The 24,367-nt window shown below is 45.4% G+C and overlaps 1 protein-coding gene across 3 annotated transcripts in view; it reads right to left on the bottom strand.

The window, feature by feature from the left end:
- Positions 1 to 3,627: 3,627 nt before the first annotated feature.
- The window catches only part of LOC101157048 (serine/threonine-protein kinase WNK2), a 44,633-nt gene continuing 23,893 nt past the window's right edge, over positions 3,628 to 24,367 (bottom strand). Inside the window, exons 24-30 of one of the 3 annotated variants that reach the window (XM_023954766.1) lie at positions 18,541 to 19,130; positions 18,221 to 18,453; positions 17,911 to 18,141; positions 17,732 to 17,806; positions 13,562 to 13,606; positions 13,158 to 13,483; positions 3,628 to 6,348 (exon numbers count right to left, since the gene is read on the bottom strand). In XM_023954766.1, coding sequence (XP_023810534.1) covers positions 6,052 to 6,348; positions 13,158 to 13,483; positions 13,562 to 13,606; positions 17,732 to 17,806; positions 17,911 to 18,141; positions 18,221 to 18,453; positions 18,541 to 19,130 — 1,797 coding nt within the window. In that variant the 3' untranslated portion in view covers positions 3,628 to 6,051. Of the gene's footprint in view, positions 6,349 to 13,157; positions 13,484 to 13,561; positions 13,607 to 17,707; positions 17,807 to 17,910; positions 18,142 to 18,220; positions 18,454 to 18,540; positions 19,131 to 24,367 lie in introns of all 3 variants that reach the window. The other 2 variants (XM_023954768.1, XM_023954767.1) reach the window with 2 other exon arrangements.

Raw genomic sequence — 24,367 nt, forward strand, 5'->3', positions numbered from 1 at the left:
TTAGAAATTGCAATTTGAAAAAGATACTTTTTTCAGCAGCTTTTCAAAATCAATCACCAATTCTACTCTTCTGTGGATGAAACAAAGAACTCCAGAACAATGAAGCCATTTCTCTAAGTCTCTCTCACCTTCAGTTTTAAACAAGGTCTGTGAAAATCCACCATACATTGGTCACATGAACTCAGAGACCTGCTAAAAGTGCACAATTGTAAAAGCTCTTTTATATAGACAACTGTTTGTTTGCTTAGAGCTCTAAATATAAAAAAAAATGCTTTTCTATCACCTAGACACAGATGGAGAACCATATCAACTGGATTAATAACAGGGTGGCATGTTTAGGTTTAAACTTACATCAATAGACAACATGAAGCTGTCCATCACATTTTTGACCTAAACATGTAAACACATCCTTGGCTCTGCGGTTAGGAAATGGTATTTGGGAATCTCTTTATACCAGGAGCCAGCCTGGCCATTGGAACATCGCCACAGTGCCCATCCAGACTGGGACAGCAACGGGGTCCACTTCAGAGCCGTGAGCTGCTGTGTTTAACTCCAGCTGTCCCAGCAAGGGAGACAACTGCAGCAACATCCACTGACCAAGCTGACAAGCCCTGGCAGAAAAGATCCCCACAAGAAAAACACTGGCTCAGGCAGGCTGGTCAAAAAAAAATAGTTTTGCCATTGTCTTGCAGCTCGCAGATCAAGTGGTTTAGTTTTCCAGTAATGTCAGTCAAGAATGCAAGTTCAGATTCACAATGTTCATATTCACCATATTCAACAGACATCTCCTCCAATAGCACCTTAAAAATCCTGTGCTGTTTTGCTTTGCAGCTGAGGTTGTCTACGATTTTCAGAATAAGAGTCATTATATGTCCAGAGCCAATCACTTCTGCACATAAGGCGTGCTGGTGAATGAAGCAGCAGTAATGCAGACATTTTGGAAAGTCTGGGTCAGCTTTACAGTGAGTGATGAAACCTGTTTGTCTATTGATCATAGCAGGAGTCCCATCTGCAGTCACTGCTACCAGCTTTTCGAATTGTACCTTTTTCTGCACAAAAACTCCTTCACCGTGTTATACATTTCAACTCCTCTTGTAGTTGTCTGTTAGGGCAGATGTGTCAGGAGTTCTTCTCTTGTGGAAACCAAAAGCTATGCTGTACTGTTGCCGTCCACAGACTCATCACACTGGACGTTAACCACCTGCACTTTGCAAGATCCCGGTCCAGCTAATTGGCCAAGTTATCAGACATAGCTGACACTCATCTAGACATTGTAGTGGAAATTGAATGAGTTCTATTGTTCTCATCCTTAGGGACAGTGATAGCAATTATCATCATTGCTTGAATTTTTTTCATGCTATATGCAAAAGTCTTTGTCCCTTAAAGCAACAGATTACAGCCCCCCCCCAGGCTGCTGTCGTATTAACAATAGCTTGGAGCTCCAGAATGGACAAGAAAAAACGACGAGAATGGCTCGAGCAGGGCGTTGCTCACGGGGCGGTCGCTCGTGCCATGCGGTCGCACGTGCTCGGGCCCGCTAAATGCTACTTGTAGCTTTAATTATTATTCTTTTTCTTCCGACGGAAGAGTCGCCTTTTTGAGGCCTTTAACATACCCCAAAACTCACCAAATTTGGCACACACATCAGGAGTCGCGAAAAATTTCGTATTTTACAGGAGATTGGCATGGGCGCACAAAAACGGCTCGACAGCGCCACCTACAGTGACATTTGTCCCGAGCCCCCGCATATGCTTTGACATACAAGCTTGATTTTTTCAGGACATGTTCATCAGATGGAAACCTACAAAAAAGTCTCTTGGTACCAAGCTGTCAGTCGCACAGGAAGTCTGCTATATTGGTGTCAATATGTCATTTTTGCTCTATTTTGGACATTTGTAGGCCTCCTTCTAGAACGAACTCCTCCTAGAGATTTATGAATAATGACTCCAAACTTTGGTTTTGTAAACTAGACCCATGTCCGATGTTAAATTGCGAAGCTTTAAAGGTATTACGGATGTTTGTGACCGTGGCGGCGCGTCGAACTTGGAGGTCATTTTGAAAACACGCCATGAAAAGAAAAATGGCCATTACTCAGCCATGCAAAATCCAATCTGATCCAAAGTTGATATGCATGATTGTAGTCTGACTCTGAACACATCTGCAGTGGAAGAATCTGGAACAAGTGTAGCGCCACCTGCTGGCAGCAGGAAATGACATGTTTGACTTGGAGCATCACTGCTCCAAGTAGGATGAGCCGACACACCTCAAAATGATGTCCATCTGTTGAAAAGCCATTGAAGTTTACTCTGATAAAAAGCCATAACTTTGAACGCAGGGGTGTGGTCGTGACAGAGCGGCGAAGTTGGGCGTCTCGCTGTGCACACAAAAGTTGCTCTCACGTGCACATTCCTTGTCCAATCTCACTGAAATTCAATGGAGGTAATGAGGCTTCCATTCTGAACCAATGGATATGACAATCTTGGACGAACTCCACAGCGCCACCTAGATATTGACAAATACATTTTATGTCACATTCTGACCTATCTTTTCTCTGCGCTTCGTCCGACGTGCATGAAATTAAAACTGGAGATACTCAGAAAGGTCCTCTCTCATCATCTAAAATTTCATGGGTGTACATCTGACTGTGCCTTCATAAGGCCCCCCCAAACAGGAAGTGGTCAATTGCACTTACTCATAAAACAAAGCTTCATAGCAAATCAGCCGTTTGTCTCAGGAAGCTGAGATTTCAGAGTTAGATGCCTCTTACAAATCTCCAACTTTGATAGATAGCACTATAGGGTCTACGAGAAACTTCATACCGGTGTTTTTCCTATGCAATTTTGGACTGAACAAAGATTTTTAGCATAAATTCTGTTTAGGTTATCAGCACCAAGAATTCAACTTTCATAGGCATTTATGTGCTACTGCTTCCTAAAAAAATTCAGAATGATTGAAGTTACAGGTGAACTTTTAGACAGCATTTCATCCAAAAAGGTCCGAAAACGTCTTTTTAGGCAAAACTGCAAACACCTATTTTTTTGCATAACTTATCTTTGAAATATCAACACAAAAAAATTAAAAACGGTAGGGATCTGTGTTTGCTGCCTTCCATATTTTTTTCAGACTTAAAAGTGTAACAGATGATTTATAAAAAATTACAGCCCCCCCCCAGGCTGCTGTCGTAATAACAATTGCTTGGAGCTCCAGAATGGACAAGAAAAAACGACGAGAATGGCTCGAGCAGGGCGTTGCTCACGGGGCGGTCGCTCGTGCCATGCGGTCGCACATGCTCGGGCCCGCTAAATGCTACTTGTAGCTTTAATTATGATTTGTGCTTTGTGGTTGAGATTAAGATCCAGTGGGATTACACCAAATATTGCAGAAATTAGAGAAGGTTTTATAGGCCTTTGTAAAACATCTGAAAATACTTTAAATATTGACTGCCAGAAGCAACTTAATTTTACAAACGACCAAAACATATGTGAGGTGGTGGCCGTTGATTGTTAACATCGATCACAAACTGGATTAATATCTGGAATGAATTTTGTAAGTTTTGCTTTAGACCAATGGAGTCTATGTACAAGTTTAATTTGAGTAATCCTGTGACGTGAGCAATTTGCGTTTTCATTTTTGCCTTTGTATTTTTCATTTCAAACACAGAGTTAACCATCGAGAAATCTAATTTTTTAACAGATCATTATAAAACATGTATGTTTCTATGTATCCTATCTAAAGCCTGGTCATACCTGGTTCGGTTGTGTGACAGCAGAAGCCAGCAGCAGCCCAAAGACGGTGAGTCCCACCACCGCTCTCCCCATGATGCTTCAGAGCCTAGTGAGACCCAGGCAGCTGCAGCTGGACTTTAAACACCTGACCAGTATCTTCGAGGACCAAAGTCAAACCTCTCTCTCTCTTTAAACATCCCACCCCCGCATTACCCACCCCTTCACACACAAAAATGTCTGCAGCTAAAACCAGATTTGGGAAAATGCATTCCTCTGCATAGTGACGAATTAAGTGTCACAATTGAGGGAAATAGGTTCTGTAGAGATTATCTTTTAAACCGATTATGCTCCTAAGAAGTATTAAAATAAAGTCCACAAACAAACTGAACACTTTCCCGTAAATCAGCTCTCTCTGTGCCGAACTGTTGACATGACATTGATTGTGTAACTTGAATAATGTACCAGAACTTTGGCACCCACAACTTTCCCTCAAACAAAAACAGCAGAAGTGTAAAAATCTCAAGAAAAACCAGCACAGCCATATTTTTGTTGTCAAGCAAAAATTTATTTTTATATCTTCAGGTATGTACAGCTTTATCTGATCTTTTAAAGGTCAGGCGAGGGCCCATAGAACAGATGATGCAGCAGGCCAAAACAATAATACATTTAGCTTTTATTGCAAATGCAAAAGAGATTAAGACAAAAGCTGTGCTGTAACGCTAAAAAATAACTGCATAGGAGATGTGCAAACTAAAAATCCTTTATCCTAAAATAAACTCTATCCATATCACAATAACAAAAGAACATTTTCTCACTGCACTCATGGAACATTGTTATTTCAATTTGACCTATTTAAAAAAAAAGGTTATTTTGTAGCTTGATAACAAACTTTATCAATTCTAAAACCTAATGGTCAGTTAAGCTGGTCTACCTTAGAACATAAATTCAAAATGTGGATATTATGGCTTATTTTTCTTTTCATGGTGAAACAATTTGAAACATGTTTCTAATTGTTTTAGCTTCTAAAACTAAATTACCAAACTGCCAAATTTAAAACAATTAAAAATTGTTGCTTCTCTAAATATATTGAGATATCAAATTCTTGATGGGGAATGCAAACTGTTCAAGGGCCAGATTCTTGTGATAAGAAATAAATATTCCTGATTTAAAAGTGTATAGCATACTTAAAGAAAGTACAATGATGTTATTTACAGCTTTAAATTACTCCACAACCTTCACAGTCAGCCATCCAACAATCTCTCAAAATCACATAAAGGCAACCATAAATAAAGCTACAGATTACTCGTGTGAGAGTTTTAGAATTTCGATTGGTGTTGTGGGTCTTTAGTCCTTACATGAAAATCACATCCACCTGTGAACATTCAGATTATTCGTGTTGTGTTATGCAGGCTGTGATGCAGGTGGCAGTGCAACTCCCAATGACTTTAGTGAGCAAAGGAAAAACCTTAGACCAAGCGCATGAGGTCCTTTACAATCTTTGATTTAGTTTTTTAGTATTAGGTTTAAATCATGTTTTGTTTTTGCATGAAACAATGGTCCTTATTGTGGACTCATCGCTCCGTATGTAGAACATCCAGTGTCTGCTTTAGGTCTAAATGCTTTTCTTCAAATAACCAAAATTGCAGATCAAGGCACTCACAAAGGCATTTTTGCACCGGAAGATAAAATTCAAGTTCATTCAAATTCCTCAAAAGATAATTCAAGCATTTGTGCTGGAAGCATTTCATCAGAGAAGAACCAAACCTATCCTTGATTGACATGAGAGAGCAGACGAACGCAACGGGTCCTAATGACCATGAGGTCAAGTCTTCACAGTGATGGCATGATTCATAAGGTGTTGCTTTAAGACACATAGCTGCAGCACCGGTCTATGAATTAACTAGTGTTACAAATACACAAGGCTATTTACAAACTAATATCCATTTCTATGTACAAAGGGCATTATCAGTGAAGGAAAAGAGGAACAAACTAAACATAGTAATCAATGATACACTATGTACATTCATTAACTGGTAATGTATAAGCCCAAAGAACAGAACTGTAGATTTTCAAGTCTGAATGAGCTAACTATAACTGTTAATAGCATTAGATTTCACCAGAGTATTTCCTATATTATGAGGATGAGGTATGTTGACTAAAATCAAAAAAATGATGAAAATGATCATATTAATAATGCAATATGTATGAATTATGTACACATGGTAACTTACATGCTGGCTACATATATACACTATATCCACATGGTTCTGACCAAAGCTTTAAGTACATTTTTGGAAACAGAGTGGAAGACACGGCACTGTTCAGACTAGAGAGTCCTCGCCTTGGGGTCAGTTAGAGACTGCAGGGAAGCTGGATTAGGGCAGCAGGCATCGTGACCTAAGGGCATTGCAGGAAAGGTAAAGACCTCGGAAGGATTAGGAAAGTTGAAGCCAGACCACTGGTTGAAAGACAAAGGAGAGGCCATGAATGGAGCAGGAGACTGTGGATGAAAAATGTGGTGCGGTCCTGGGGAGGGGATGGTCATCACTGCAGACCCTGGGCTGTCGGACCATGGCTGTGGCACACTGTAGGTTCCTGCTTGCAGAGAGGTCCATGGTGACATCTAAAAGGCAAAGATTTCATGTAAAAACAGAGTTTTACACAACATTTAAAGTCAACAGTTCATGAAAAACTATTTCAATCCAAATTTTGTCAGCAGGATGTCTAATTTTTCTGGCTTGTGCAAACATCTGCTGTAACATGTTTATTCACATCGACCAATGGGAAAACAGAACTTTGTAGTGTAAAGTTCGTCAGAGAAATATTGGTGCAGCTGTGTCTGCTCTTTTGCTAGTTTTCTTGTTGACACAATGCTCTGCTCTTTTGATCACACTTCAAGACTCCACAGTCAGGGAACTATCATGAAAAACAATGCCAATGTGTTGCAGATTACTTCACCAAAAAGTCCATATTTCATTTTAAAAACCTATTTTATATTCTTAATGTAAACATATTTAAATAATGTATTAAGTAGGCTCGTGAGAGGCTTAATTTCACCTCTCATGTAGATCTTAAAAAAGTTGGTACTGGGACAACAAGGGGCTAAAAAGAGCAAATAATTAAAAAAAAAAATTCACCTGGTAGTAATAACTAATAATTGAGTTCAGGGGTCTGCAACCTGGAGCTTTGGAGCCACATGTGGTTCTTTTACCCCTCTATTGTGGCTCTCTGGTTTAAGAAAAACAAAACGTTTTTACATTTAAAAAGTCCCATATTTTGAACTAAACAGTCAGATAAGACAAACCTTATTCAACGTATTCACAAACAATTGAGGGAAATCTGCAAGGCTCCCGAATATGGTACCCATAATGCCTCATCGTTTACCAAAGTCGTCCTAAAACATTTTGACAGATTTTAAGCGTCATGTAACATTAAAAATCAATTGTAGGTCAGTAGTTAAAACATTAATCCACATTTAAGGCACACTAGAATAGATTATAAAGCAGATCAACTATTTTTTTTAAAGAAATTCAAGGTTTTTAAGTGTGACTTGTGCTCAAAAAAAACGACTATGGTCACTTGATTAGCTTTAAATCAATTTCAGTTACATTTATGAATTTCTGGCTGAGATGCAACACTTCCGGTAAAATAAACTGTATAGTTATTTTTATCACTGTTAAAATCACACTACTACTATAATTTCTGCATTGAGATGGTTCGATACGGTAAGAAGTAATGTAAAGCACTGTCAAAAGTTATAAACAATTTCTTTTTTTAAAAATGGCTATTTTTTCTTTATACTCTTGCTTTATTCAAGCAAAAAAAATTAATTTATATTTATCATATTAGTTAAAATAGCATGAATACAAGTCTATGTCTTTTTTTTCTAATGAGTGAAACAAAATTTTGTAACTGCTGCTGCTGGGTTGTGGTCGGTAAGCAATCAAGACCCCTGATTTACTCAATTGTTATCAGGTCTCTGGGATGACCTGCAATTAAAAGGGGTAATCATAGAGTCTTGAAATTATTAAATTATTCTATAAAAAGCAGTTTTTAGATATCCATTGGAGTTGGTTTCAAAATCTTATATTAGTTTACCAGACCTATGCTTACATGCCCCCAGCCATTCAGAAAGAGCTAAGAACCTTTGTGTTCAAACCCAACTAACACAACCTAAGTCACTGCAGGAGGCCCTGGAGCTGGCCAGAGAGAGAGAGATGCTACGGACGCCCTCCTCCAGAGTAGATTCTGAGGCCCCTCTGGAGGTTAGAGCTGCAAGTGTATCAGAGGCTAACACCAGGGGGCCTGCATGGGCAGAGGAGCTGACTTCAACTAGTGAGAGCTGTGAGCCTGAGGAAGAACAGGCCTCCACGACCCACCGCCAAAGTGACTGGAGCTAATCTGGAACCTGCTGGGGTTGTGGGAAACCTCAGAAATTCGTGACTGCCTTCACAACCAGGAAAACGGGAACAAGAGGCCCGCATAAGCGGGACAATGCGGTACAACATCCCGATTGGGGCTGCAGAAAAGGAATGCTGACCATGTCTGGGGCAAAGATGACCAATCTGAGAGACTTGTGACTTTGGGCCGAACCTGGGTCTGTGACTACTCGTTCATAACGATGAGTTTAAATGGAGCATCATGCTTAGCCCTTAGTGGACACGGGATCATCTGCAACATTGGTTACCCCTGCTGTGGTGAGGAATAATAAAGCCACCCTTCCTACCAATGTTAAGCCACAGACTGTTACTGGAGAACGGATTTCTATGAAGGGGGAGGCTGTAGTGACTCTGGAGGTGGGGAATAGTGGATTGAATTGGCCTGTGTGGGTTGCTGACTTGGTAGAATGCATACTAGGCCTTGAGTTTTTGCGGGTCCAAAGCTGTGTTATTGATACCAGAAGAGGAACCCTTGAATTTTCTGATGAACATGTTATCCAGATGATCCGGATTTCCACTAGATCGGGGTTCCATGTGATTCACATCCTGACCACAACGACAAAACCAAGTCTGATTCAGGGGAAGGAAAGAGCTCTGTCCCTATTATATATACAGGTGAGTCATCTGAGCCATTTGCGAATAGAACACCTGCAGACACAGAAAAGCGGTGAGGGATGTATGGAAGAGGAACTGTGAAGGTCTGTCACCTGCAAGAGCTGCCATGGAGTCTTCTGCTAGAGGCTTCCTTAAGCTACAGTCTGCTGCAGGAAAAGCCCTGCTGGAGATGCAACAGACGGGCCTTATTGAGCCCTCCATGAGTCCATGGGCTTCAGCAGTCGTTGTGGTGCCAAAGAAAAACAAAAATTAATGGTGTTTCTGTGTGGACTCTAGAGCTCTTATCAAAGGGACCAGGAAAGACCTGTACCCTCTCCAACGCATCGATGAGATTCTGGATGCAGTAGCAGCATCATCTTGGTTGTCCTCTCCAAAGCAAAACCAAAAACCGCCTTTGTTACTGGTGGGGACCCCTGGCTGTTCAAGGCTTTCGCTTTTGGCCTCTGCAACACCTTAGCCACATTTGAAAGACTGATAGAAAAGGTTTTGATAAACATTCCCCAGAGTGTGTAGTGTATCTAGATGACGTCCTGGTCCACAGCTCTTCATTTACCTCAGCCCTGGAAGCGCTTCATTGAACACATCAGACAGAAATGCTGGTTGGCCCTCAGTTCTGTCGCTCAGCTTGTCTTCGGGGGTTTGGGCTAACAGAGTTCAGCTATTGGCCGAATAAAAAAAATGGGAGGGCTTGGTGCCCGAATTAAAGTTGGGGACAGTTTTTGGGCAAGCTGTATGGCGTTGGTTACAGCCTACAGTAACCAAAATAAAGAACTTTAAAAGAGATTGAGTCACAGTGTATCAGTGTGGAAAGGGACTCTGTTCTTGTTGGTAACAAAATACTTGTGGTCTTCGAGGAAAAAACAAACAAAAGGGAAACCAGCATATTGTCAGCTTTCAGCTGAATAACCATTATTTCTGGGGTGCATAACTTTATTCTGTGTGGGCTGCTCTTCTGTTCTGGAGGAAGTATGAATGTGGAAATTCCCCTAAAATGTCATTTTTTTGATGGTAAATCTTATTTTTTAGTAGGGCAATAAAAAGCACCTGCTGCACTATCACCACAGCATGGTTACAACGTAAAAAAAACAATTTTCCTAACTATTTAGATCAAATGTGAAATAAGCACATTAGGATCTATGTTAATTAAATATGGTTTCTTGTGATTTAAAGCTTCCATATATTTGGGCAAAAGCAAAATTGTATTTGAATTAAAAGCTCTCACACTATCGGTGACCCGCACAGACTCTAAATTTGACATTTGTAGATTGCAGTTATTTAACTAAAAGATCACTTTGTGTATTGTTCAAAATTGATTGTTTTTTTAATCTATGTTCAATCCATTTTTTTTAACATAGATTAAAAAAAAATCTATTTTTAATCTAAGCTGCACGGTTGCGCAGTGGTTAGCGCTCTTGCCTCACAGCAAGAACCGCCTGGGGTACCAATGGGCCAATGGGGGCCTCTCTATTTGGAGTTTGCATGTTCTTATCATGCGTGTTCATGCGTGGGTTTCCTTAACTTCCTACCACCGTCCAAAAACATGCTTCACAGGTTCATTGGTTACTTTAAATTGTGAATGTGAGTGTGCAAGTCCTCTGGGCTTGGGTGTGGGGGTGCGTGGTGGGGGGGTGGGGTGGTGGTCTGGCTTGGCTGGCTGGGGGGGTGGTCCCTTTGCCTGTGCTGGGGGGGGTTGGCGGGGGCCCTGCTCGGGGGGGGGTAGCGGCGCCGGATGGACTGCCCATCTGCACCTGGGGCTGGGATCGGCCCTTCCCTGGCTCTGGGACGGGACGGGACAGCCCTCTCGGGGCCCCCGGTCGCTCTGGGTGTCACCCGCTTTGGCTGCGGGGTCTGGGGTGGGGTGGGGTGGGGGGCTTGTCGGCCCTGTCCTGTGGGGGGGCGTTCAGGGGGGGAGGGGGGGCCCATTATTGGTACGGGTCGGGGGGGCTAACGGGTCGGGGTCTCCGCTGAGGCAATCAGTGGTTGCCTCGGCCAGTTGGCCTCCTCGGTCCCTTCGAGGCCTGACCAGAGCTCCTCTAGGGCCGGCGTCTGGGGGCTGGGGGTGGGGGCCTGGGCTCCGGGGGGGGCGACGCTTTCTGGCTCCTCTCTCTCTGTGTGGGGTGGGTGGTGCCGGGCCTGGGGTGTCGGCGCCTCCGGGGGTGGGGCCCCTGGGCTGGGTGGCCCTGGCCCCTTTGCTGGGGGTGGGCTGGGGGACAGCTGTTTGACCACCGGGGGACAGTCTACCAGCTGTCCCCAACTTACCCCCTTCCTCATATAACCTCATATTAGGGTGAGGGGGTGGGGGGTCTAGCCTGCGATGCGCCTTGGGGGGGGGCTACTTGGGAGTGGCCCCCCTCCTATGGTTGCCGTATGGAGTGGGCCCCCCCTCTTTCGGTTTTATTTGCACCTTAGACATGTAGGGTCCTTGGTAGGGGGGGTGCTTGGACATCACTGCAAGCAAGCAGCAGATGTCCTCCTGGCACCCTACCCGCCAATTTTAACCGCACCTTAGACATTTAGGGCCCCTTGGTGTGGAGGGTGAGGGGACATCACTGTGAGTAATCAGGAGATGTCCCCTTAGTGCCCTACTCGCCAATTTTAACTGCACCCCCCTTAGTACACACACCCCTCCCCCTTCAATATATACATTCAAACATAAACACACACACACATGCACACAAACACCCATACACGCACACACATTTTACAAGGAAGGTGGGACCTGGGTCCATCTGTCCCCTACCCCTTCCCTGGTGGGGGGTGCGGGCCCCTTGGCGATGGCGGCCGTGTCCCTTGGGTGCCGGCTCCCTGGGCCCGGCGGTGCTCTCTCCGCGCGGTGGGGGGGTTCATATTACACCTGAGCCGGGGGTGTTCGTGTCCCTGGGGGGTGGGTCCTGGTCCTTGCCCCTGGGCGCTGTGCCCCGCCAAACTTCCAACATGGCCGAGCCTGGTCGGGCCATATTTATAACACCCATTGTGGGCCGCCCTTTTTTCCCCGGGGTTCCCCCCTCCTGGGCGGGGGCGGCGGGCCCCTGCCTTGCTCCTACCTGGACCAACCGTGGGCCGGGTGGGTGGCTGCCTGGAGTGCGGAGCGGGTCTCCCTTGGGGGGTCCTGGCTCGTACCTGGGGTCGGGGCGGGGGGATGCCCGGAACTCCTGGGTGGTGGTGGGGTGCTCGTCTGGGGCTGTGGGCGTCCCTCTCCGGTGGGGCCCTGCGTTGGGCTCTTCCGGCGCGGCGGGGGGGCTGCTTTCCTGGCTGGGCTGGGGCGGCGCTCTCTTTCCCTCCGCGCCTCCCTGCTCTCTGGCTCTGGGGGCCTCGCGGCGGTCCTGCTGGCCCTGGCCTGGGTGGCGGTCTGTGTCGCCCGGGGGGCGGTTGTTCCCTGCCTGTTCCCATGTGGCGTTGGGGGAATTCCGGCTGCCGCTGCTGCTGCGGCAGGGGTCTGCGTATGGGGGAGGCTGGGCGCTCCTCCTCCTTCTTTTCACATTCCACCCTCCATTTTAGAAGAACATAAACACTCACTTGAGCACAGGTGTTAGCTCACCTTTGCACCAATAGTTTGCATGATTGAATGAATGAAAGATTTCACACTAGTTGGTTTAAAGGCATAGGTATGCGTTCGTGAACACTATCTGTTTTGTGTACATGTTGACATGTGGACATTTTTGCAGCTAGCAGGTGTGTTGATAATATTTGAGTGTGTGTGAACAGGCCCCGCCCTTTTTGTACTACATTTGAACCGTACCGTAATGATAAACAACCAGTAAACCTGTCTGCTCTATGCTGCTTCATGGTCTTACCCCCCTTCCCCTCCTATTATCACCCTCCTACCCCCCCCCCTCTCTCTAACGTCCCTCTCTCTTCTTCCCCTCTTTCCTTTTCCGTCCGGTCCAACACCAAAGGTTTTCAAACATGATTGAAATTAATAAAGTTTGGCCTCAATTGCAAAAGGGGTTTATTCAGACATACCTTTGGTTTGTCTGAAGATGAATAACCCCTCTTGTTAAAATAAAATATGTCCAACACAAGAGGCCCTCAGCTCTCATCTGTTTGCCTAGCTGTTGGACAGGACAAGTTAAAAAAAAAAAAAAAAAAAAAAAAAAAGAATGTGAGTGTGCATGGGTGTGTGATTGTGATAGATTGGCAACCTGCCCAAGATGTCCCCTGCCCTTACCCATGATTAGCCGGGATGGACTCCAGCAGCCCCGTGACCCCGAAAGGGACAAAACGGGTTAAGAAGATGAATGTTTATTCTATGTTGCTGATTTTTCTAAAATTAAATCATTTTAATTGAGGTTAATCCAATTGTAACCTATTGTCACAAAGGCGAACTTGCTGAAAACAAGGTTTGAAATTCTAACCAACCAAACAGCATGAAACTTACATCCAAAGTACCAGCAGGCTGATGAAGGGCTTGAGGCACAACAGGGTCCCTGAATTGCGGTCCACCAACACTCAGAGAGCTGGTACGTGGCCGGTGAGTAACAATCAGAACCTCCTTGGCCCAGTCGTCCATCAGCCGTTGCAAGTCTTCAGGCAGGTTGTGTTCTTTGGAACTTGTGGTTGTGCCTCCGTATGTCCCTGTTTTGTTGTTGCTGTTGTTGGCCTGAGCCTGGGCGAGGCCCATCACAGGCTGATGGGGAGGAGGAGTGACACCACTGGTCGTTTGTTGTGGTTGATTAAAAGCTCCTGATGCTGAAGCTCCATATCCTAAACAAACACAGTTTTTTATTATGCCACTTCATTGATAAGAGCCACGTGATTTTGTTTTTAAACAGTTCTACGTACTGCTGCCTCGCTCTTTCCCAAGACACAGGCGCTTCAGTGTCGACCCTGTTAGACAAAAGAAGATTGAATGCTAACCGCTTTCCTACTTCTTCATTCATTTGCATTAATATAAAGAGTGAGATGCGATGCAAAATAATACAATTGATTACTGCTGATAAATGAAAATGAAGCAAAAAAAATGTCAAGAACAATTGCACTACTTGAGCACAACACAAGATTTATGGAAGGAAAGTTATTTTAGGGTTACTCTAAAATAATGTAATAAATAGCAGCGACAATGAAAACAAAAAAAGTTTGTGGTGATCTACAGTGGAGGGAAAAAGTATTTGATATCTTGCTGACTTTGTATATTTGCCAACATAGACAGTCTGTCACCCTAATGGTAGATTTATTTGAATAGTGAGACATAGAAAATCCATCCATCCAGTTTATCCGAGGCCGGGTCAAGGGGGCAGCAGTCTAAGAAAAGATGCCCAGACTTCCCTCGCCCCGGTCACTTCCTCCAGCTCCTCTGGGGGGGGCCCAGAGGTGTTCCCAGGCCAGCCGAGAGATGTAGTCTCTCCAGCGTGTTCTGGCTCTTTCCCGGTCCAGGAGGTATCTGGACTAGATGCCCGAGCCACCTCAACAGGTTCCTCTGGACGTGGAGAAGATGGGGCTTTACTCCGAGCTCCCTCCGGGTGACCGAGCTCCTCTCCCTATCAGGGAGCGCTCAGCCACCCTACGGAGGTATCTCATTTCAGCCGATTGTATCCAGGACCTCGTTCTTTGGGTCATGACCCAGAGCTCATGACCATAGATGAATATTGGAACAAAGATCCAAAGACCAAATTGAGAGCTTTGCTTTCTGACTCAGCTCTCTCTTCACCACAACAAACCGGTACAGCAACCGCATAACCACGGACGCTGCTTCAATCTGCCTGTGGATCTAGCGCTCCAATCTTCCCTCACTTGAGAACAAGATCCCAAGATATTTAAACTCCTCCACCTGGGGCAGGAACACTCCACCCACCCAGAAAGAATCACAAACAAAATCAAGAAATCGACTTTTAAAGAATTAATTTAAATTCATTTGCATTTCATCGAGGGAGATAAGTATTTGATCCCCTAGTAGCCATTAAGAGTTCTGGTTCACACAGACCAGTTAGACTCTCCTAATCAACCTGTCACCTGAACTGAAGACACCTGTTTGACCTAATCATCTGTAGAAAAGACACCGGACCACAGAATCACTCCATCAGTCAGACTCCAAACTCTCCAACATGGAAAGACTAAAGTGGATTTAAGGGAGAAGATTGTAGACCTGCACAAGACCAGGATGGACTATAAAACCATCAGCAAGAAGTTGGAGGTTAAGGGGACAACTGTTGGTGCAATTGTGCCAAAATACAACATGACCATCGATCCAGCTGTAGGTGTGGAGCTCCTAACCAGATCTGACCTGGAGGGGTTTCCATGATCATGAGAACAGAGAGAAATCAGCCTAAAACAACAAAGAAAACCTCCTAAAAAACAGATTCTGGAAAAAAAAAGAAACCTCAGGGGTGTCCACATGATCCTCCCCCAGGACTGACAGGCGATGTATCAGAACTCACTCATTGACTCATTGACTCATTGACTCATTCATTCATTCATTCATTCATTCATTCATTCATTCATTCATTCATTCATTCATCTTCTGCCGTTTTATCCCTTTCGGGGTCACAGGGCTGCCGGAGCCTATCCCGGCCACTTGTGGGAAAAGGCAGGGTACACCCTGGACAGTTTGCTAGTCTGTCACAGGGGTATCAGAAATCTTAGAGAAGAATTAGCTCATCTAACCCTACAACTACATGTTTAAATAGTCCAGCAGTTGGACTTCATCCAGATGAGTTGGGGGACGGCTGGGGGCCCAAGACGAGTCAGAGGCATAGTCCACAACCAAGTGTAGGAGCAGGAGCAGAGACGAGGTACACGCATATCAGGTCACGGAGTGGTCCAGCCAGTCTCTGGACCTCAGTCCTATAGAAAACCTATGGAGAGAGCTGAAGCTCCGTTGCTAAATCTTAATGGTTTAGAAGTTATTTGCGAAGAATAGTGGACCAAAATGCCTCTTAATATGTACAGAAAGCTGCTCATGAACTATAGAACATGTCTAACCTCTGTGCTGCTAATAAGGGTTTTGCCTTCAGGACCTAGGTCTATTAGGATGACAGACTGCCAATTTATTTTTAAGTGAGTGTCACGTCCGGATTCCAGCCCAGGTTTTCCTCCCTTCTCCATTTCAGTCCTCACACCTGCAGCTCATCATATTCAGTCCAGCATAAAAGCAGCCAAGATCCACAAGGCTGCGTTCACACTGCAGGGGTTAATGCTCAATTCTGATTTTTTGAAAAAATTCGATTTTTTTGCAAGGCTGTTCACATTTCCAATTAAATGCGAACTTTTGTCATCTCCCGTGTGACCGTGAAATGACCCAGAAGTGACCCGCATGTGCAGAAGAGTACTCAACGGCGAAAAACGTCACGCGTTGTTTGCGGAAGTAGCTAACGTTAACTATGGATGTCAACAACAGTGATGTCAACAGCAGAGCTCTTTTTGCATTATTACATTTATTTTCACAAAGGAGCCAGGACAATTACAATCTTCTCATTTTAAGAAGGCATCGGACCCGGGATCCTCTGCACCCGCTGTTGTGGAATGGGGATGTGTATGTGCTGGGGCCGCGCGAGTGTGTGTGTAAGAGAGAGGAGAGAGCGCGTGCAGCGCAGGAGGGAGTGAGACGGGGGCAGTCATGTTGTGTGTTAGGGAGGAAGGAGAACGATAATAAAAGAAAGCTTCCCCCAGAAGAAGTGCTACTGACTCTTTATTGTCCCACTCTGGAGAATCTGAGGGTTCGAACGGGGAAGTGAACCCCGAAGGAGGATCCGCTTTCCGTCCCCCGCGCTTCTGACCACAGGAGTGGAAGAAAAAAAAAATCGCGGGAAAGGTTCAACACCAAGATCAGCCATTTTGCTGGAAATGTTTTCAAAAACCGCCCAGTTGCGATAAGAGCCCCCCGGTTTGGCCTGAATAGAGCTGTCACCCCAAATATTAATCAAATCAGTGACCTTGCTTCCCTTCCACTGACTGGTCTCAGCAGCATCGTCTGCATTGGTTGATGTTCTCTTTTCCGCCTACTTCAACGCAGAATAATGACGTTTGTAGCGTTTCAATGACGTACGGGTAGGATACATGTGGCCTGGCCGTTCAGACGGAGGTCGCGTTTGAAAAAGTTCGGATCTGTGTCGTTCAGACTGTCATGAAAAGATCAGATACAGGTTGTATTGGGGGAAAAAAATCAGAATTGGGTCGTTTCAGCCTACGAGTGAACGTTGACTCCTCTGCCAGATGATCTTCTGCTTCTGCTCTGCCCCAGCTCTCTGGTAACAGCTTTGACCCTGTTCTCGGATCCAGCCCTGCTCAACTCTAAGATCTGCAATTCCTTTTCAATAAACTGTTCAACTCATCTCTGTTGTTAAGGGCCTAAGTCCATCACCCCTCATTACAGTGGGCAAACCTACAAATTCAGCTCAATCAAAAACATATTTCCTCCGCTGTATTTGCCATGCATGTTCATGTTACAAAGTGGGCAAAGCACAAAAGTTTTGCTCGGTGATTATATTCACATCAGGTTATTCAAACCTCAAAATCTAATAACAATCCAAACATTTTCAAAAAATAGTTTCAGAAAAAAATCCACTTGCAGGTTTGATTAAAGGAGTATTAGTCTGTAAAAATGTATTTTTGTTGCTTACTTTTAAGTACTTTTTCTTCATGAAAGACAAATTAGGTAAAAGATGATAGCATTTCACTTGATGTGTTTGTATTTTCAGGTTCTGTGCCACTATGAGGCAACGCTCTGCTTGTTTTAGGCGTAGCTTCTAGACCGACTTTGTCAGGCTGTGTTTTTATCAACATGTTTAACCCAATGCATCTTCCAGAGAAAAAAGCTACTCGGGTCTAGCAAAGTAGAACTTTGTTAGAAGTGAGGTAATGCAGATGACGCAAAGCAGAAACTTGCTATTTAACACAATATTAAAAAAAATTATGCGAATAGAAACAGAAAAAAATCTAAGAATAAAATAAAAAAACAAATAGTGAAGGTAAGCGGGAAGAGGAGATACAAACAGATAGACAAAGACACAGGCCCACTGAGAAATCTAGCGCGTGGCTTGCTACTGGATTTATAGGTCGTTCTCTCTGATGGTTGAGGATAATTAGACCATCCTGCAGAAGAGCATAATCAAGGAAAGGAGATGCCAGTGTAAGGAGAGCAGGCACGAACATCAAAATCAAAAGACTAATGGAAGGAGCGCTGCTGTGTGTTGCACCTTGTCCAGCTGGATGTTGTGTGCCCGTGCCATCTCCATGCTGTCCAGCGTAAATATTGTCAGAGGACAGCGAGCCTTTGAGGGAACAGGGCTGTTGGGTCTGCACGGGCTCCGAGCTCGAGCTGGGGAGGTGGCTGGTGCATGACCGCGGCCTGCTTTGACTGAAGAAAGCTGTTTTGGCCGGAGAGCCGTTCGAAGTCACCGTGGGCTCACCTGCAGCTGGAACCACACCTGATCACATCAACATATATCAGAATGACGTGGGCAATAGTTGGTTTTTAAAAAGTCAAATTGGTGTTAGGAAGCTCACTGGACTTGCTGGAGTCGCTGGTTTTTGTTGTGACATTGCGAAACTGTTGAACTAGAGGGCTGAGAAGTTTTCCAGGCTTTAGTCTGTGCCTGCTGGACCTCTTTCTACGGTTTGCAGGCGGTGCCACATGTGAGAGACCAAGACCCGAAGGAGGAGCTTTGCCAAGTCTGCGATACAGCAGCTCCACTTCCCCTCTCTGATGTGCCTGCAGCTCTGAGATCTCTCTCAGGTGTCTGAAAGGATCAATGAAAATGTATACAAGACAACATAAATGTTGTTACATTTAAAACAAACTTTTTGAGTCAGTGGAATATTCTCACTTTTCCCTTAGTCTCTGTAATTCCCTCTTGATGTCAGAATCCTCCATCTCTGAGTCATTATCGCTGCTGGCATAGGCCGAGCCTGGGATGCCTCCATGCCTGCTGGGTGAGTCGGAACTCTGCACGCTGCTGCTGCGACCGGTGCGGCGGAGGAAGGCCATGGCCCTCCTCATCAAGTCGCTTCCTCTGCGCTCAGAACGAGGCTGCTGAGACTGCGTAGAAGGAGCCAGCTTGGCGGGGCTGCTCTCTGCCCCCGAGTCCGAGGACAGGAAGCGAGCGTGGACAGTGACATCCACAGGAACCGAGTTTGATGTCACAGCACGAGGAAGGAATTCCCCCTTGGTCAAGGAGGGTGGCGTGTCCAGGTAAAAGTCAGGAGGGGCAGAATAGCGGCTGCAACGTGTCCTCTGTGTGACATCATCTTCTGTGCTCACCACAGAGAAGCGGCCGATGGTGGTGTGCGTGGCCATGGCCTCTGCCTGGAAGTGCTCCCTGCTGTAACCAAGGGGGTGAGCGGGTGAGGCGACACTGCTCCAGCTCCTTTGCTTCACGTCTCGTTTGTTGGCGACTTCCGGAGGAACAGAGATCATCTGTCAAACAAGGGAGCAAGAGACTGAGATCTCCTGTAGTATAATGAAAGATGTGAACCAGCAACCCCTACTTAAGAAGAAAAAATCACATAAGAAAATGTCAACTCAACAAAATCAGAAAAGTGAAGTAAATCCATATGATGAAAATTTTAAAATAGTGTTACTATCTTGGGGGGAAGAAAATCTCAGTTTGCAACCAGATTTACCATCGCCCCTAACAAAAACTGTTTTCACAGAAACACAGCCCATGCTTTAGTTTAAACAACTTTTCTGTTTTCTCTACAGGGAGATGTTTGTCTTCAATAATGTTGTCAGTTTGGCACATTGGACTCGTTTTTAGCACGAAAGAAGCTTTCAAATATCAGTAAAAACTGATAAGCATTATTATTTTTTATCAGAATTTTTACACATTCAAAAATACACTAAGACACAGAAACTCGAAATGCATATATTTTGTCATGGTGCCTCTGGCAGTCTCTCCTCCCCCTACCCTCTCTGCTCTGCTTTCCTGATTGGACCCAGCTGTGGACACTCATCTCATCACCTGCCAGCCTTAAGGAGATCCAGCTCCAGCATTCATCACCAGTTCGATGCCCCTTATGGTGCTTAGCCTGGTCATTTGTTTTGAGTCTATGCTCTCGTACTCATCTGCTCATCTACAGGACTAATTACCCAGAGTGTCCACCTGGGTTCTTCCTCCTCAAGAGCAGTCTGATACTCACCTGCTATCCTAGCCTCCAGCCACGCCACGACTCCAGCCAAGTCAAGATCCTCAAGCCACACCATGATCTCAAGCCATGCCACGCCAAGATCTCAAGCCACGCCAAAACTCCAAGCCATAACTCCCGGTCGCCACCCCAGTATCATCTCGTCATCGGACAATCTCCCATATACTCACCCTCGGATCCTCATCCAGGAAAATAAATTCCTTTATTTGCCATCTAACTCTCCTGTGTTTTTTTCCGGGTTCCAGTGTCTGGGTCTGTTCCGCCAAGAAGATCATGACAGAACGAACTGGCCAAACTCCAGACCCAATGCTTTATCTCAGATGGCTTCTGCTCATCAGAACCTGTTTCGACGTCTTGATGGGATTTCACAAACCCTGATGGAAATAACCGGACAATTCTCTGCTTATTCCACAGCTACGGCTTCACTTTCCACCTCCAGCAACATGACCACTCCCACTTCCGCTACTTCACAGGAAAACCTCCGGCTTCAGCCAGAACCCTTTAACGGTGATGTAGATGCTTGCAGAGATTTCCTCCTTCAGTGTCAAATAATTTTCCAACAGGCACCCAGTTACTATCAGACAGATCAGAGTAAACTCACTTTAATCGTAAATTCTCTCAGAAATAAGGCTTTGCAATGGGCCCAAGCATTTCTCTCTTCCAACCCCATCTCCCATCTGCCTTTTGATCATTTCATTAGAGAATTCAGGTTAGTTTTCAACCAACCTCGCAAGGAGGAAGAAGCCACACGTCGTTTGCTGAGCCTCAAGCAACGCAATCATTCCGTTAGTGACCATGTGATCGACTTCCGTATTTTGGTGGTAGAAGCCAGTTGGCCTGATATAGGACGTTTTCTATCAGTCCCTGAATTAAACCATCAAGGATAACTTATGCTCCCAACCTGAAACTCATATCTTTGAAGACCTTGTCTCCGCAGCTCTGTGCTTAGATGTTCACCTCAGGGAACGGCAGGTGGAACGGAACCACCAAAATCACAAGCAACTATCTAACACAACTCAACATATCTCTACTCTGAAACCGCCCCCTCAATTATTACAAGACTCCACAGGTAAATTTATGGAAGAACCCATGCAGATTGGTCACTCTATGTTAACTCCAGAAGAACGTAAAAGACGCAAGGAAGAAGGGACTTGCTTTTATTGTGGTAACCATGTTCACCTAGTTTCACAATGCCAGCTGTGTTTAAACGGCAGAACCCCCCGTTAGAAGACAGGCCGCGGGCGGGTAGTTCAGTACTATCTACTGAAAAGAACTTTTTATATATTCCTGTCAAGCTTTGTCCTCAAACTGAGGTTTTCAATTTCCAAGCTTTGATTCCGGTGCAGAACAAAGTTTTATTGACCATCACCTTGTTACTAAACTGCATCTGTCCACAGAACCTCTGGACCCCCCTGTCGAGGCTGCTGGATTAGGTAGTCATCCGCTCTCACGGATCACACACCGCACCAAACCCGTTATTCTTATTACCTCTGGTAACCACAGAGAGCACCTACAATTTTTCATCACTCAGACTCGTCAGACACCCATAATTTTGGGATTACCTTGGCTCTGTGCTCATAATGCACAGTTTGACTGGATTAACCAACGCATCACTAACTGGATTTCCTTTTGTGTGGCTAATTGCCTCCAGTCGGCCATTCCATCAGTCACTCTTCCTGTTAATAATACTTCTGAAGAAATTGACCTTTCTAGAGTTCCCTCCAGCTACCATGATTTAAAGACTGTTTTCAGTAAAATTAAGGCTGGGGTGTTACCACCTCATAGACCATATGACTGCTTCATAGAACTGCTAAACTGTGCTACTCTGCCCAAAGGCAGACTATTTAATTTGTCAGGTCCCGAGAAAGCAGCTATGGAGAGTTACATGGCACTTTCCTCTAGACACATCCATCGATCCTCTTCTCCTGTTGATGCGGGGGGGTTTTTTGATGAGAAGAATGACAAAACCCTCCGCCCATGTATTGATTATCGCAAACTAAATCAGATAACTGTCAAGGACAAATATTCATTCCTTCTGATTAGCTCTATTTTCGATTCCGTCCTGGAAGCTCAAACTTTCTCAAAATTAGACCTCCGTAATGCCTATCATCTTGTCAGTATTAAGGAGGGTCTTGAATGGATGACTGCCTTCAATACACCTTTGGGCAATTTTGAATATTTAGTGATGCCCTTTGGCCTTACTAACGCTCCCGCTGTCTTTCAACGACTAGTCAACAACGTCCTTAGAGATTTTCTCAACCGATTCGTGTTCGTTTACTTGGGCGACATTCTCGTTTATTCCCAAACTCCTGTTCAACACATGAACCACGTCCGCCTTGTACTTGAAAGATTGCTAGAAAATCCACTATATTTTAAAGCCGAAAAATGTGAATTCCATGTAACCACGATCCCCTTCCTGGGTTCCATTTTTGAGGTTGGTAGCATTCGATCTGATTCCGCCAAGATAGAGGGTTTTGCCAACTTTTACCAACGCTTTATTAGAAATTACAGCAGCATTGCATCACCTCTAACTCAACTCACTTCTAGCATCAGACCCTTCAAATGAAGTTCTGAACCTCAATCTGCCTTTGAATAGCTAAAAAAAACTCCTTGTCACTGCCCCCATATTTACCCAGTCGGACCCTACATGCCAGTTCATTGTGGAAGTGGACGCCTCCGATTCTGGAGTGGGAGCGGTCCTCTCGCCTTGTGCCTTTTTCTCCAGTAAACTCTCTCCTGCAGAATGTAACTACGACTTGGGTAACCGGGAGTTACTGGCTATCAAGCTTGTCTTGGAGGAGTGGCGCCACTGGCTGGAGGGGACGGAACAACCATTCATTGTTTGGACTGACCATAAAGACCTGGCCTATCTCCACACTGACAAACAACTCAACTCCCGTCAAGCACGCTGGTGTCTCTTTTTTGATCGATTCAATTTCACCATCACCTATAGACCTGGTAGCCGTAACATTAAACCAGGTACTTTCTCTTGCAAATTCAGTTCCAGTTAAACTCCTACCACTTCCACCATCATTTCACCCACCTGCATTGTGGGTAATCTCACGTGGGACATCGAGACCAGAGTTCAGCAAGCTCAAGGTGAGGAACCTAATCATCCTCCTTGCCTTAATGGAACTCTGTTTGTACCATAGTCCCTCAGATCTGACGTACTCACTTGGGGACGCACTTCACGCATCTTCTGTCACGCCGGAGTTCACAGAACCTTAAGTCTCCTGCGGCGACATTTCTTTTGGCCATCTATGGGAAAGGATGTCAGGAAGTATGTCTCTGCCTGCACCATCTGCGCCCGTTCCAAATCTTCAAACTCTCTACCTTCTGGACTACTATACCCACTGCCCATACCTAGTCGACCTTGGTCCCACATTGCCATAGATTTCTTCGCTGGGCTACCTCCCTCTCAAGGCAACACAGTTATACTCACAGTCATCGACCGGTTTTCTAAATCAGCTCGTTTCATACCACTTCCTCAGTTACCCACAGCCACGGGAAAAGCTGATATTCTGATCCATCACGTTTTCCACCACCATGGCATTCCTGCGGATATTGTATCTGACCACGGTCCTCAGGGCATGTCTCCTGCGCACCAAGGAGAGCAACGGCCGCATTGCAAATCGTCACAGTGTGGTGGGGCCCGCTTACCAGCTTGGTCAGAGGGTTTGGCTCTCGTCACGGAACATCCCTGTCCAGGCTGCCTTCCGTAAACTCGCTCCTTGATTCATCGGACCGTACGTCATCGAGAGGATAATCAATCCCTCCTGTGTCCGCCTACGGCTACCGGCTGCCCTCAAGATATACCCGTCATTCCACATTTCCCAGATCAAACCTGTTCAGGAAAGTCCTCTTTGCCCATCGTCCGCTTCCTCTCCTCTCGCCTGTATCATCGACCCTGCCCCGGCCTTCACTGTCAGCCGGGTGTTGGATGTTCGGCGCTGGGGTCGGGGTTTCCATTTCTTGGTGGACTGGGAGGGTTACAGTCCTGAGGAACGGTCTTGGCTCCCGTTCCCTCATCCTGGATCCTGCCCTCATCGAGGACTTCTACCAGCCTCATCCCAATCGCTGCCCTGGACCACCCAGCGGCGGTCGTTGAGGGGGGGTACTGTTATTATGCCTCTGGCAGTCTGTCCTCCCCCTCCCCTCTCTGCTATGCTTTCCTGATAGGACCCAGCTGTGGGCACTCATCTCATCACCTGCCAGCCTTATCAAGGAGATCCAGCTCCAGCATTCATCGCCAGTTCGTTGCCCCTTATGGTGCTTAGCCTGGTCATTTGTTTTGAGTCTATGCTCTCGTACTCAAGTTTTATGTTAACCTTGCTTCTCTGCCTCATCTACAGGACTAATTACCACGAGTGCTAGGTCTTTCCTCCTCAATAGAAGTCTGATCCTCACCTGCTATCCTAGCCTCCAGCCACAACTCCAGCCAAGTCAAGATCCTCAAGCCACGCCACAACTCCAAGCCATAAGTATATTGGAGATTGTCGCTGTCGGACA

The sequence above is a fragment of the Oryzias latipes genome, chromosome 5, assembly GCF_002234675.1.
Source record: "Oryzias latipes chromosome 5, ASM223467v1".
NCBI classification, from domain to species: Eukaryota; Metazoa; Chordata; class Actinopteri; order Beloniformes; family Adrianichthyidae; genus Oryzias; species Oryzias latipes.